General features: G+C 35.9%; 1 protein-coding gene across 1 annotated transcript in view; it reads right to left on the bottom strand.

The window, feature by feature from the left end:
• Nucleotides 1–16,591, bottom strand: part of LOC127661842 (protein unc-13 homolog C-like) — a 167,358-nt gene that overhangs the window by 24,660 nt on the left and 126,107 nt on the right. Inside the window, exons 23-28 of the mRNA XM_052152769.1 lie at nt 13,816–13,893; nt 11,180–11,257; nt 4,828–4,916; nt 2,420–2,560; nt 1,942–2,069; nt 936–988 (exon numbers count right to left, since the gene is read on the bottom strand). Coding sequence (XP_052008729.1) covers nt 936–988; nt 1,942–2,069; nt 2,420–2,560; nt 4,828–4,916; nt 11,180–11,257; nt 13,816–13,893 — 567 coding nt within the window. The remainder of the gene's footprint in view (nt 1–935; nt 989–1,941; nt 2,070–2,419; nt 2,561–4,827; nt 4,917–11,179; nt 11,258–13,815; nt 13,894–16,591) is intronic.

The raw sequence follows: 16,591 nt of genomic DNA, 5'->3' as shown, positions 1-16,591 counted from the left end.
CACGACTGCTAGCTGTTAGCTACTAGCACATTGTGCTGCATAAAGCAGTTGTTGTGTGGTGATTTTACACAAGTGTAATAGTTAAATTGGCCTGGTTGTTTTAGAAGCAAGCTTTCCAGTAGCTGGTCAACTAAATATAGTGAAGCTGTCAAGTAGAATATTGAGTTAACGTAACAAAACGTACCATCCTCCATCGTGGACTCCAGCCGTGGCTGAGTCCAGGGCACTCTCGCTCCCATTGCTCGCCGGTCTATTGCCATAGATAGCTTCCATTTGATCGAACCACTTCCACTTTCTTCTGTTTGAACCACTCCGGCTGTTGTAGTCCTTGATGGTTCTGTATTCACTTTTACGTTTTTTTTCTCTACACTGTTATAAGGACCGGTGGTAGCCGTGTGCGGCCAACAGCTGAGACACTTCCTGAAAGACTTTTTCATTTTGCGTTGTTTAGTTCGTCGCTAACGAGAGGAACGTCTGCACCTTGTTTATTGGCCACGGTGTGGTTTTTTGTACAGCCATTTCTTTTTACAATTCGAAAGTTGTGTGAACAAATGAAACTGCTATCACTGTTGCTACCTTAAAAACTAGCAGGTTGATGTCCCATGTCGCAAATCCAGTGACACTGGTTGTGACGATTCTCTCTGACCAATCAGTGATCTGCAGGGTTTTGACATCACATTTAGTGTCGGATCGCTTGGAACCTTGACCAAGTTGGTACTAAAAAAAGTACCAGGTCCTATCTGCAGTGGAAAAGCCCCATTTGGAACTTGACAGATGTGGTTATTTTGAACTGCCCTTGTATGCATGAACAACATGAGTAATTATTATAAACACTGACAGAGTTTTCATTTTGATTGAAATAATGGTTTAAAATGAAACTTGACACTTCCGGCCTATGACTTTACTTACTGTAGATTACGAAATAAAATACTCACCTTCAGCTTGGAGAGTTGACCCAAGTCCTTTGCAGCACTGAAGATCATCTGAGCTCCTTGCTGTTAAACAAAAGCACGAAGCAAAGAGTTTAAAAGTATTTCACTCATGCAGGAATGAGCTGTCTTCAGAGACATGTTGTTCAGTGAGTGAAACAGAGATTGTTTAGTATGTTTGGCAGTCGGGACTTTGGGTGCTGATTCAGCTTCTTAAGGAGACAGACAGGAAGCTCCTGAAGGAACATTCTGTTTACTCCTAACACAAACTGTTCCCTAGACACTACATATTTTTTATCATCACCCATACCATATTTAACATTAAATTTATGTGGTGAAATTTTTTTTTTTTTTTTGGATGTCTAGTAGAATATGAGAGTAATTATGGCTTGACAAAAAAAAAAAAATAATTAAAAACATATATAATAAACAATATTTAGAGTGAAACTAAGTGAAATTAAGTAAAACATTATTTATCTATTTACCACTTCTCTTTTGGTGAATTTCGACTTGACTGTAACATTTTTTTTTTTTTTTTTTTTTGCCATGTCTATTAGAATATAAGCATATTTATGTCTTGACAAAAATGAATGCATAAATAAATAAATACAATTGTTTAAAAAATATTTAAGAGTGACTTTAAATGAAATAAAAACATTAAGTTATCATGTTGTGTCTACATACCATATTTAATTTATTTGGTGAATTTCAACTTGTAAAAGAGTGCTAGTGTTTTTTTTTGGTACCTTTAAAAAGCATTTTTTATCATCACCCATACCATATTTAACATTAAATTTATGTGGTGAAATTTTTTTTTTTTTTCAAGATTCCTTTTCCACTAAATAACACTTTGTATAAACTCTGACACCCATTTCAATCTGTGTATTCTAAGGCCACAAGCTGATCCCCTGCATGTTGTCTCCATTGTCTCCAACATTTCCACAACCTTCTGTTAGGAGCAGATGTAGAGGACATGGCGTGTGTGTGTTTGGCTGAGAGAGAGGTGTTACACTCACTGTCTGATCTGACAGTGGAGGAAGAACGATCTGTCGCTCAATTGTGTTGAGGACGATTTTCCACAGCTCCTTCAGAACTCGTTTGAGAACCGTCTTCTCGCAGATCTTAGCAAAGAGAATCAAGCTGGAGAGAAGAGAAAAATAATTTCAGGGGATTAAATATGACTACATCCAGAATCGCGGCATCTGTTGATAACAGTCTGTCAAAAGACATGTTATGTTTCTCATGAGCTTAAATACCTTTTGATATAAAGGTTTGCAGAGCTGTTTTCTAGACAGAGTGGGTACATTTAAGCAGCTCAAATATAAGAAAACTTTTATTTGTTTTTGGTCACTAAATAATTCCCATACTTCCATATGTGCTATTTTTTCATAGCTTTAATGATGTTTCTATTATTCTAAAATTGGGAAGATAATAATACTTAATGAGTAGATGTGCCCACACTTTTAACAGGTAGGGTGTGATTTTCTTACTTCTTGTCCAGGAGGTCCATGAGCGGTCTCAGAGCAGTTTCTGCATCCATGGCTGCATGGCTCTTATTTCCTGGATTTCCTTTTATCTGCACCAGCTCCTGGTTCATTTGTTTGATGCAGTCCTCAATGACCGGCTTAAAACTGTGGATTTATTTACAATCAGTTTGAAACTATAACATTATTAGCAACATGTAAACACATATTGTTGGTTTTATTTTAAGAAGAGTATAATATTATATAGTATAATCTGCATGCCTCTGCTATTTGATGTCTTGAAAGTAAACATGGAAACATAATTAATTTCCTTCATAAATGTTGCTGGTCTTATTGTGAACGATTCATCAGTGCTCTTTCTTTCTGAAGAAAAAATTTGTTTTCTTTTACTTCATTAAAATTAGAAATGCACCGACTGTGAAATTCTGGGCCGATACCGATGTTTAAAATAACAAATTTACCAATAGCCGATACCGATTTTTGTTGTTGTTGTTTATTTTTTGTTGTTGTTATTTACTCCCGCTTTCGTGCCAGTGAAACAAAGAAATCTTCATTATAAAAAATAAATGAGCTGTTTTTAAGGCTTTCAGCCATGCATCACACTATTTTTTAATGAGCACAAATTCAATCATACAAATGTATGAACCAACGTTTAATATAACCTTCTTTCACCTGACAAATAACTTTTTCAAGAGCCTTTTTTGCCTGCTTTACATCTGCCTACACAATGAGAAGAATTTTTCAGTACATAGCCCAACATAAATTATTTTTGTGAAACATAAATGTAATTAAATGCAAATGTAAAATGGATTATAAAAGCAATAAATTATAAAATAAAAGATAAATATTAATAAATACAAACATAAATAGGGCTATCTGTCAGCTCTTTTGTTTTTCATACAGAATACAAAGTTCTTGTGTTTCCATTAAGCACAAACTTATAGTAGGTTGAAGCATTGGGGCTGAACATGGGCCTCTTTACAAAACAAAAATTGGCCTCTTTGGAAATATCTTCCCATACTTTTGCAAGCGAGTTCCCAGTGGCGGCTGCAGCTGTACGACTGTGTGTACCATGAGCGCTCCGACTGACCTGAGAAATATTTACTCTCAGAATATTTCACCAATCATGAAATGTGCCCCGTATTTCTGTTGGCTGTTTAAAAGAACTATCGATGACCAATTTGCAAATGAATAATTCTTTTGAGTTGGTTCTTTTCAGTGAATTGGCCAAAACGGGTTTGCAAAATGGTCTGAATTGATTCGTGATTCAGTCAGATTCATTCAAAGCGCTCTCTCTCTGAATCATTTGGAGCAGTTTTTCACACAGTAAAACAGCATCTGGATATTTATCAGTACAGTGCTGGATGCACTGTAAATTTACCTACTGTCACCTGTAACAAAAGGCTGTCTTTTTGAGAGGTAACTTTGAGAAACTTCAGCTAGTGCTGTGCAAGGGGATGTTCAAACATATTTTAGCGTCCGCTCGTGCTGTTTTTTAATCGTTTTCCATGTAAACATTCGCTAGATGGATGTCTTTTGACAACTGCGTCACATTTCACGGTGTTTTTAGCATCTCTCACAGGAGCGCTGCATTTTTAGAAGCTGTATCAAGTTAAAAATAACTTCTTCAACTGATATAAACGCGTCTCGAGACACATGCGTTCTGCTCTATTCATTTGTGGTGCGTTTTGCCTTTTTTTTGTGCTAAAATGCTTCTGTCTGAACGGTTACTGGAAGAAATGCTTCAGCCAATAGTTACATGAATGCTACTCATTCTCGAGAAAATAAATAAATGCTTATCTCAAAGTCACCAGAATTGAACACTTTGGTGTTGGTATTAGAGTACCACCTGTTGGATCTTCTCCGAATCTGCAGATGGGTAGGCAACTGTTGTCCAATTCGGCTGCAAATCACCAATGCGTTTAAACAGATAAACATCGGCCACTGCCATCGGTGAATGACATCGTATTTACCGATAGGCCGATGGCAGTCAACAAGGCGAATATCGGCCGATACCGATGTTTGGCTGATAAATCGGTGCATCTGTAATTAAAATGATTCCTTTCTGCCACTGACACAATTTTTCCTTTCTGCTGATGTAAACAAGATCACATTAATGTGGAAATATGATATTAACAAATAATATAATTGCCTAATATCCATAATCCTTCATTATTTCCTGCTGAACATTCTGTTTCACCTGGAAATCTGTCCCATGTTGTCTATACACAATATTTTAACATTTAGTTTCTTTTGACACATTTCTACATCCACTACCAATTTATTTTTCTTCATATGTGCATTAAAATATCACATGTCCATGTTTAGATCTGCTTTTATTATGTATCTCATTTGTAAGTCACTTTGAATAAAGGTGACCGTACATCCGTTTCCCTCATTTCGTAATAGTTCACCTGGAGCCGAAGACCCCGCTCAGCTTGTCCAGCACTGTGTTCAGTTTATTCTGCAGTTCTTTTAGTAGCTCACTGGCTTCAGCATCCAGCTAAAGGAGAGAGACAGAACCAATGTCACTGACTGACCATTACACACTAGATATGACACAAACCACTGGAGTCATTCTAATCATTCCATTTCAGACCAATTTGCTTCACAGAAGCTCAACCCAGTCCCAAATATGCAAGGAAAAACATCTAAATAATCCCATTGTAATAGGGAGAACTTACTGTATAATTGTACATATATATATATATATATATATATATATATATATATATATATATATATATATATATATATGTTAGGAATTCCTTGTCTTGTTTCACTGTTGCCCTCTGTCTGCCATTTTTGTCACCTTTGCATTCCATAGTTTTGTCCCTTGTTTAGCTCCACTGTCTCACTTGTCATTGTTTAGAACTACACTTCCCAGAATCCACCTGCCATCATCACTGCCATTTTGTTCATTGTTTTCACCTGTGTCTCATTCTGTCATCACTCAATGTGTATTTAAGCCCTGCTTTTTGTTCACTCCTTGTCGTTCGTTGAATGTTGTTAGCCTGGTGTGTGTTCCCTGCCTGTGTTTTCTAGTTTTATGTTTATTTCCCCATTGAGGGTTTTCCTTTGTGTTTTTTCTTGCTTGTTTACTTAATAAAGTTGAACTGCGATTGGATCCGCATCTCCTCGTCTGCTTCGCTGCCTCCATTCGTAACAATATATATATATATATATATATGTTTGTGTGTAAAAACTAAGAAATATTAAATGCCAGGAAATTTATCAATTGAATAGACTTTGGCAAAAGTAAATTTTGGACTCATAAAACATGGCTCAGATGGAGCTTTTTGTGGTTTTGTTTTTAAACAGGTTCAGAAGACACTTCAGGACAGGACAGAACTACGTAGCTGACAGCTTTGTCTTCAATTACATGTTTTGGTGATTTTATCTAGCGTTTCACAGCAAGATTTCAGTCAAGCATGCAGCTGTTGAAAAGGTATTGACGGAGGAATCGCTTGACTAATGGAGACTGCAAATTCAATACAAGCCTCTCGCCACATTACAGCAGATGAGCCAATGAGACGCAGGTGTTCTGCATTCAAATGTATCCATGGTGCCTGTGGCTGCATCTGAAAGCTAAGCATTTGATATGGAGGCATTTCCTAATAACATCCTTCCAAGGAACCATAACGTCAAGTTCAGGCCTATACGGAATCTGCATGCGCTCAACTCAGCATAAAACTGTCTCATCTGTCATTAATAACAGTTGTATGCACTCCCCACCCCTGGCATGTTTACTACATATTTGAGCTAATTTCATGAAGCTTTCAGCTACTAATAAGAGTCTAGGACTCTCAGATCCATTTAATGAATTTTACTATGTTTAAATGCTTTTTGCAGAATTCTGCAGATTTTCCCTCCAAATCAGCGCAGAATAGGTCAAAAGTCTGTAGTTTCAGTCTAGGCGTGGTCAAGTCTAATGATCTAAAACAAATTCCAATGGGCTTTAGATATATCAAGCAAGTATTTGGTAATGACAATACTTATTTTTTTACTAAAAGTTTAGTTATAAGTTGAAAAATGAAAGACAGGACATTCATAATAACTAATTACTGCTTTTAAGCACTCCTTCGGTTGCATTTTGATCAACCAACTACCGAATCGCACACCACGAGCAATGAATGGCACATCTATGCTGTCTTCAAAAACTGACCAAAGTAATTTGCCGAAGTGTAACAAAAGGTGTCCTTTTTGGAAATACCATCAGAGCACATCAAACAACCTCCTGGGATCTGAATCTGTCAACATTCATCCCAAATTTCTGTTATTTATATATTCAAAAGGGAGAATTGAAAAAAGGTCTAAAAACATTTCTTGTGCTTGCCTTATAAATGATGATTGGCAACATCCGAAAAGCCAAATTACTACAGAACAGGAAAGTAAGCACTGTTGGTGTCTGAAAACACATCTTAAATAACATCTTCAAACCAAGTCTTTACTGTACATACAAACTATACCCGCCCAAAACAGCAAATAGAATAACCATAGAATGACCAACTTCACCCATATTCCATTGGCCAAACAAAATAGGTAGTCCCACGTCGAACTCACGCCACTCACTGGTTGAGCCAAAAGTTGACAGGCCGCTCAAGCAAACATACAATGAATTTGAACACCATGTCAAAGAGTCACTGTGATAAGGAAGTGAACCTATGAATGGCTTGAAAAAGTATTTTAACACCATCTTTAAAATGAACCACAAAATATTCATTTCACCCAATAGAGTGTGTAGTAGTTGTATTTTGTCCTTGTTTAACACCATAGCTGAGCTCATGTGAGGCAGGCAGTGCATGTATCTGGGAATGGATGGCTGACTTGTGAATTGTAACAGTGTTTATGGTTCTCAATAAGCAGACGGGCGACCTGAACCATCAATTTCAGCTGCTGGCTGCTGCGCATGCATGACACCTCATCAGAGTAATGGACAACAGAGGAGAACTCTGACACAGACTGAGCAGCATGAGAAAATATTCAGCGATACAGCCAGTGATATTGTATGATGCAGGTAATTCTGATTGATTATATAAACACAACAGATACTTTGTGAAGAAACACTTTGAAGCATTTTATTAGTGCAACCTTTGTAAAAAATACTGATCAGTTGTAAACACTAATCTATTGGGGTGAATCTCACAAAACCATGTCAAAAAATGTACGGGTCGTATTTCACCACAAAATGTAAAAGGAAGAAAATACAAATAAATGTATGCATAAAATTTTGCATAAAAAAAGAAAATAAATGGTGCCTATTTTTAGGACCAGATAAGGTATTTACCTGACATTATATTGTTATGACAATTAAACACATTTCCCCCCAAATTTTCAAGACTTTACATTAAGGTTCCATTTTCTAACATTATTAGGTATCAGGAACTAACAATTAACCATATTTTTTAATGACATGCATGAATTATCTTGCTTAATGTACATTCATAAAAATGCAATTATTCATTGTTCATGTTAGTTTATAATGCATTAAATAATGTTAACATATGCAACTTTTAATTTTCTTATATATTTCATATCAAGATATATATTTTATTATTTGATTTTGAGATGAAATGTAACCCGGACATGGTTTCATGAGATTCACTCATTGAAGAAGAGAGAGAAGAACCTGATATCAATATACTGTGTATATAGATATTATTTGAGCATAATAATAATTCATTATTTAGCAATAACAAGAGAATTTTGTGCTAAATACTAGTCTAATACCACATTAAGAGGTTAAGAATATTACAATTGTTAAGACATAACCAAGTTCATCATATCTCTATTAGATTTGTAATTAGGGAATCATGATGTGAAATATTACAAAAGATTATTCGTGTATATTGCATCTGTGGTCTGCCTCGTATATTTAATTGGTCTCTGTAATAAAGTGAGGCAGATAACAGAATCTTTGTGGCGATCATAGAGGAAGAATTCTCGAGAGTTTCCTTTACGCTGCAGCCCATCAACGCCCGTTACACCCTGAGGTGCCCCATTGAAATGACGGATGGTGATGCAAACTCTCTGCTATCACAGCTAACTTTGACTTCCGCAATTAATTTTTCCTGGACAGTTTGGGATCTTTTATTTATAATTCCATGATAACGAGGCACTGTAATTACATTTTTCTTTCAGTTTGCTAATTGCTTTTGGAACTGTGGCGCTGCCAGAGCCGAGCAGGGTTATATTTGGAGTGTTTCACTTCAGCTTCCTCAGAAAGAATCGGAGTTTCATAAAGCAAGTGGAATTCATAAATTAGTCGCAATTTCTAACAGCTGGACTCTTTTTTGATGCACTGTAGCCTGTAGCTTTAATTTCACCAGAGGTAAGATATATAACCTTAACCTGATACTGTAGGTCTCTGTGCACCTACATATGTTCTTATCCTTTATTAATCTAAAACTATAATTTTAATGACTTTGTAGATGGATAAAAAAACAGCCTGTGAAAGAATTCACACTATAGAAAGGCGTTTAATATAACTATTGTTGTGGTTTTAGAGCTACCTAAAAACAAAACAGATGTCAAAGGAGTAAAGTCTGGACTAAACTTTGGAATAAAGGCGCAAATCCCATTCATTTTTTTTTCAAAGCGGAACTGATTATCAGCGATAAACAAATAAATCTTTAAAACAGACCGACCGTGAGCTCTGAGGTTGTTAATCGAAAGTATATGCTTCTATGTAAGCCACTAGTCTGCATTATTTCAAATTCCTTTTGAAATTTGTTTAAAATAAATCACATTTAATAGCGGAATTTGTGGTGAATAACTACACTACCCAAGAACCAGCAGAGAAAGATCCACCATTCAGAAAATCGTGACAAACGAAGTATGCCAAAAGAGTTATGCAGTGACCACCCACCCCCAGAAGGGGGGCTACACCCTCAAACTACTTATGTATTTGAATATATCTGAATATTTTGCAATAAACTTAAACTATATCATTTCAATACTTATTTAACAACAACTTTAAATCAACTGTTTTATATTTTTCATAATTTTTAATTGGCTTACATCATTCGCAATGCTTCATGAGATTGTAGTTCATTCCCTCATTGAAGACTTTAAAGGGATAGTTCACCCAAAAATGAAAATTCTCTCATCATTTACTCACCCTCATGCCATCCCAGATGTGTATGACTTTATTTCTTCTGCAGAACACAAACTAAGGTTTTTAGAAGAATATTTCAGCTCTGTTGTTCCATACAATGCAAGTGAATGGTGACTAGGACTTTGAAGGTCCAAAAAGTATATAAATGCAGAATAAATGTAATCCATAAGGGCCCATGTCTTGGAAGTGGGTGAGAAAAAGATCAATATGTAAGCCCTTTTTTACTATATATTTTCCACTTTCACTTTTACTTCCATATTCTTCTTTTGTTTTTGGCAATTCACATTTGTCATGCATATCGCCACCTCCTGGGCAGGGAGGAGAATTCATAGTACAAAATGACTCATCCGCACCATATCACCTCTGAAGATATGGATTTAATTGCTTGCATTGTATGGACCTACAGAGCTATTCTTCTAAAAATCTTAATTTGTATTCAGCAGAAGAAAGAAACTCATATACATCTGGGATGGCATGAGGGCGAATCATTAAATAATGTACATTTTTGGGTGAACTATCCCTTTAAGTACACAGTCTTGTACCTTTGTCTTTTTGTCCGATTATCAAATAATTGTTTTACTTCAAATCGAAGTTTGTAATGTTGTGATTTACATCAGAGCTGGTTGGTTTGGTTCATGGCTTAGAACTATTTTAAGAAGGATTTGATCCTATGGCAAAAAATGAATGGGAAAAATACTTGACAATACTTGAAAGTGGGTGGACATTGTTGCACTCTATTGGGGTGTAATTTTGTTCTGCCAGCAAGTCGGATTTTGATTAAAGCAATACGTTTTTGACTTTGTCTCAGGAATAAATCACCAGGATCAAACTACTAAACAACAGTCTGCTGGTACCAAAATAATCTGCTGAAAAATAAGTATCCCTGTGAGGTTTCATAGCAAAATCTTGAGTAGGTGCAGCATGCTCTTGAGGAAGAGTGACGTGAGGTGAGTTTCAATGGCAGTGAGAAGTCACGTGCTGCTCAAACTGGAAGAACTGGTCAACTGGGATGCATTAAGAATTTATACTGCAGCCAGAATCTTAAACCAGAGTTCACAGAAAATGCTGTCATCATTTACTCAACCACATGTCGTTCTAAATCCATATGACTTTCTTTCTTCCGTGGAACACAAACAGAGATTTTCGTTTGAATGTTAGCTTCAATCAACATTCACATTCATCTTTTTCATACAATAAAAGTGAATGGTGACTGACACTGAACCTTCTGCTTTACATATCATATGTTCCTCAGAAGAAAGTCTTATGGGTTTGAAACAACATGAGGTGAATAAATGGCTGAAGAACATTGGTCTTGGAGTGACGGGAGAGGAAACCAGTCCACACACCTTGCAGAAGACCACAGCGCCTTCCTCCTGGTGCAAGACCCAGAGGAGACGGGGACAAGACAAGAAAGAAGGAGAACAGGAAACAGGACTCAAGACATTTTCAAGACATAGTTAGAGACGTTCATCACATTTAGAAAAAAGAGAAAGCAACACATATGCAAAATTCACATGGGGATGATACAGCATGGGAAAAAACAAATTCTAGAATTTAGCTCACACAGACAGACAAAATGTTTGTGGGAGAACATTGTTCTGGTTTAGGCCCAAGACATACTCATAAACATATATAAGGTATGTATATACCTGTTTTCCTCCCATGGACTCAAACATCTTCTCCAGTTGAACTCTGAGCTGTTGGATGTTGTTCAGGAGGATACAGGGCTGTTGACAGACAAAATATGTTATGATTGATTCATTGATTTCCTTTGCAAATACATGCAATCTTCAAAAATCTCCGCCCCTCCTAATACATGAAGACATTTGATGAAGAAGAGTTCTTTAAAGATATACAGTACTGCACACACAAACAGTGATTCGTTCAGATGTTGATGGCGGTGGTGAACCCTTGAGCCATGCACGTTGCAGTTGCCGAGATGAGTTTGCATATCTTACGCTCACCAATGGCAGTAAATCTGAATTTCATTATGTGAAATCGATGCCTTCATCTGTCCAGAGCAATGCCAGAATAACACAACTGAAAACAGTTGTATTGATTCAAACACTCGCTCTCTTTTGAAAATGCCTGTTATTACATCGAGCATTCATTTGGTATTTGGGCACAGTGTTAGTTCGAAAAGTTAATTGATGACTGGTTTGCTTGTTGTGTTAGCCAAAGGTTGTCAGAATTGTTCTCCAAAACTTGATAAAAATAATTTAAATAACACATATTTACCATCATACCCAATATCAAAAACCACACCAGCAAACATGATCCCATATTCCACTTACTTTGATCAAAATCAAAAGTAACAGTCAGTATCTGTGTGGCCACCAGCTGCATTAAGTACTGCAGTGCATTTCTTCCTCATAGACTGCACCAGATTAGCCAGTTCTTGCTGTGAGATGTTACCCCACTCTTCCACCAAGGCACTTGCAAGTTACCATATAAGTATTATGCATTTTTAAACATATTTATTAAAAGATACAATGCATTATAATGTGTATCAGAAGGAATTGTGATGTATCTTTCTGCATTAATATTATACTATTAATATCATTATAATATTGGTAACATTTTACATCTTGGTTAATACAGTACAATTATTAAATCAATTGAACATATTAGGCTACTTTAGTTCATTATGCATTAACTAATGTTAACATATACAACATTTAATGTAAAAATAATTAGATTGTAAAAAATAATTTAGATTTACATGGCAAGAACAAGGTAAAATCAATCATTAAATAAAGCAATTATTTATAAAAATAGATACAAATACACAATAAATTAGACAAATGAAACAAACAAATCTTCATACAGAAAATATATTAAAATCTATATAAGATTCTTAAAATGTTTTTGTGATGAAAACTCCCTGGTTCAACTCTTGTGTAAAGTGTTACAATAATATCTTTATAATTAATATCTTTATAATGCATTAAGTTCTACCCAACACATTAGTGACACAGTATATTAATGAGCCCCATGGAAGCTGCAGTTAAAATGTTTTATCAAAACCTCATCAAATCAATTTATAGGATGGTGGTAAACTAACTAGTTAAGACTGTTGACTGGACTAAAAAGATGCAGGGTCCATTTCATTAGATCATTAGGTGAAACAGAGAAATCAGATCCAGGCCAGACTGTTTATTGCAAAGCACTTTGGGTGAAAAGTACATGTTGAATCGCAAACAACCACTAAAGAGGTTTGTGTTGACATAGAGATGAACTAGAGATAAGGTGTCAAGCTAAATGTCAAAATACAATCTTGTATAACGTCCTAAGTGTTAATTGGACAGGTAAGACTGCGTAATTAGCGCAGGAGTCCATAAGCTAATTAAAACCAGCTCTAACTGTCCACATCCTCACACTTCCTAAAGGTCACATGTCAACTCTGTGATAAATAGATGTACATCTCTGAATCTAAAATATGAAGCATCTGCGCTAATTGAACAGAGGTGCCATTGCCTCTCTGACAAGAGCTGGCGATTTTACACAGTCATGAATTCAATTTAAGCCAATGTACTATATATTAACTGACATGGCAGTTATTGAGTTGATTTAGGGGACATTGGATCGTTTAAAGATGTAGATATTCTTAGGATGAACCAGGCCGTCAATTAAACGATGGATGAGCCTAGAGGAGTGGTTCTATCTTCCGAGACAGCACAAAGATATATCTTTAATTACCGGCCGCACACTTTTCTTTCTGTGGGCCTGTCACGGCGCTTAAAAGATATGTCTGTCTTTCATTCTACCGCAGACATCCTGCATGTCAGGCTTTTATAATCATTACAGAAAGACTCAGAGAAAAATTTGAGGTAGAACAAAGGCAGCAGAGTTAGCACTCCGAACGTTGTCAATTTGAACAAAAGAGTTAAGTTAAAAGAACAGAGGAGGGAGACAAGATGTGAAACAGGGACACAAGAAGGTCTTGTGCTTTATTTGTCATCTTCATTTTCCCATTTGACTCTCAGAAACAAAGAGATAACACAGAACGTGGCTCCTGCCACATGGCCAATCAAATTCAACTGCAATGTCTCACTATGATTGCCTTGCTAGTCTCCATGGCAACGTTCACCGAGTACAGCCTCAGAAAATCAGATCAAGCCATGTTTGTACACTTGCAGGGTCATGACTTTAAAACACGCTGACATTTTATGACGAAGCATTTTCTTACTGTGCAATTTTACTGTAAGTGCATACTCCTGTATGTGTGTGTGTGTGTGTGTGTGTGTGTGTGTGTGTGCATGTGCTGTGAGTTCTGTAGACTCACCACTTTCTCCTTGCTCAGATGGTTGCTGAAGTCTTTCAAGATGATCGCCGCATACTGGAGAAGAACTTTGTTTATGGTCTGCAAATAGAATAAAACCACAAATTTATATTTAATAAACAGTACAGTTTAAAATACATCGTTCTCCCAAAAATGTAAACTCTGTATGACCTGCATGATTTTCTTTCTTCGAGGGAACACAGAAGGAGATGTTATGCATGTTAGCCTCAGTCACTTTAAGTTTTATTGTATAGAAACAAATATGTAATAAAAGTGAATGGTGACCGAAGGCGGTCGCATACCGGAACAGAAAGCCACGTCGCGCCGCTGCTAGGACACGGCACAGGTATCAAACACAGGGCACGTCGATGTGGTTCAGGTGTCAGACAGTACACACAAAAGTTACCAAGGTTTTTTCCCTTTTTCAAGAACAAACAAGGCTAGAGTAAATAATCTTTGTACTTTGATAATGTTTTGGGTCTAATTTAATGGAAAATATGCAAGTTGCGCTCCATGGCACTCCAGAGTCACAGTTGGGAGCCGCTCGGTTGTGCACGTAAATTCATAGAAAACACTTGTTTCAAATTTTTGAAAATGGCAAATGCGACCCCCTTGAGTCTACAATTCTTCCTAACATCTCCTTTAGTGTTCCCTAGAAAAGGAAAGCCAATCAGGTTTTTGAAAAAGAAAAAATGGGTAAATGGGTGACCTATTGCTTTAATTTTATAATGGAATAAATCATGTCAAAATAACACAGATTCAAAATTACATATACAAGACATTCCACTTCTTTGCTGAAGAGCTTTTTTTCGGTATTAGCTTTAAATAACTTGACAATATTCAGTTGTGTTTGCTAAGGCAAGCATCACTCTTTCTATTCATACTACTGTAGTTTAGCATATAAGCAATAGTAATAATGATGCTTATTAATAAATTACATTTACACATACAACTAACACAAATGGTAATCTTGTCTACCAATATAAAAACACTCAACAACACACACCGGATTTCAAGAATTATAAGTGATTTCCAAAAGATTTGAAACCATCTAATGCATTTTTCTATTCCAAATGTCTTTTGTGAATGCAAATGAACTGCAAAGGGCAGAAAGAGAGAGAGAGGGAGAGGGAGAGAGAGAGAGAGAGGGAGAGAGAGAGAGAGAGAAAAGAGAAATTCTCCAAAACCACTGTACTCATCCCAAAGGATTATGAGTAGAGAGTCTTGTAGGAGGCATTGATTACTTCACACAAACTCGACACGAGAAATCTATTACTGCACACTCAGCAGACACATATCATTTGCCGCCCTCATTTTTATATTTACATATTTATTACTATATCAAGTGTTTTATTAACTTTCCCTTGGCTCCAGGTAGCTAACCAGAGCTGGAGTTGATGGGTTTTTTGAATTGGGGAAATAAGTAACCACCTGGTTGCCAATCAGAACCCCCTAGCAATCGCATAGCATCGACAGACAAGCAGCGCTTGCATTTCTTTCAGAAAATGTGCAAATCTAGTTTTATGATTAACCTTGTCTATTAGGGCTGCATATTGATTCAGATTTGATTTACAAGCTCCCAATTGATATTGATTCATATGGGTACATTTCTGTTCCAATGTCCATTTTGCTTACATATAAAACAAATTCTCTCTCAGCCAATGCTCTTAATTATAAAGCAAACTTCAAGGCAACCCTTCTAGGTACAATTAGAAAATATTAATTTTACAAATTGAGATGAGCAGCGTAATTTCTTTAGCAAATCCATGTGTGATTAGAATTAAATGTCCTTTTTCTGTAGTTTTTAATCAACAACATTATTCAATGACATATGGATTGTGTGGATCTTGTCTTTGGACACACATAACAAGTTAAACATTTATCAGCCAGTGGCTAATAATAGACATTTTTGGTTGCTTTTTAGTTGCATTTGGGTTGCCAAATAGAGTGAAAGATCGATCTTGGGATTTAAGAATCAATATTGATATTGAGATCGTTCAAACGAAGGTTATGATGCATCAGAAAATATTTAATTTTTACCCAGCCTTAGTGTCTATTGCTTATTATAGTGTTCACACATCGTTTACATTTGTGACAAATTTTAAGGTTCTACAAACAGTTGATGTATTTTACACAGAGATCTTAACTATAAATGCAAGTGCAGACTGTCTCGATTTCATGTGAACATTTTTTAAATGGGTAGTGAAAACAGTCACATGACCAGAGCCATTTAGTTCCACTGTGCACCTCTGAAAGATGATGTCAGTATCAAAACTCCATAAAAGGAAATGTTATTTTTATACACATACAACTACCAAATTTAGTACATTTAATGTTTAAAGAGTATATTTACTCTGGCTTATAGTGGGAAAATACAGAGCCAAATTTTTTAATAGATAGCTGACTGAGTTCCGTTATTAAATTGCATATTTATTGTATTATTAGAAAACATTAAACAAAGTAAAATTGTAATTTATTTTATCCCAACAATAGCAACAAAAATTTTTTTTTATTACTTTATTGTTTGCAATATTCTGTTGAGTCTGTTTAAGACCTGTGCAAATGTAACTATAGTTTCCCATCTGTGAATAAAGCACTAACTTTTTACTCTTTTTTCTTTTTTTTTTAAAGGCATGTAGTTTGTTTCATTGAGCCATCTAAGAGTAAAATACATGTCTTTGCTTAGCTGTGAAAAATGTGGGATTAAATGGGCTAAAGTTTCTGTCAATATGTTTCATATATTGATTGAATGGGTCAGCTGTATTGTATGCAAATATAC

Source organism: Xyrauchen texanus, chromosome 21 (genome assembly GCF_025860055.1).
Source record: "Xyrauchen texanus isolate HMW12.3.18 chromosome 21, RBS_HiC_50CHRs, whole genome shotgun sequence".
Taxonomy (NCBI): domain Eukaryota; kingdom Metazoa; phylum Chordata; class Actinopteri; order Cypriniformes; family Catostomidae; genus Xyrauchen; species Xyrauchen texanus.
This window is presented reverse-complemented; position numbering and strand designations above follow the sequence as displayed.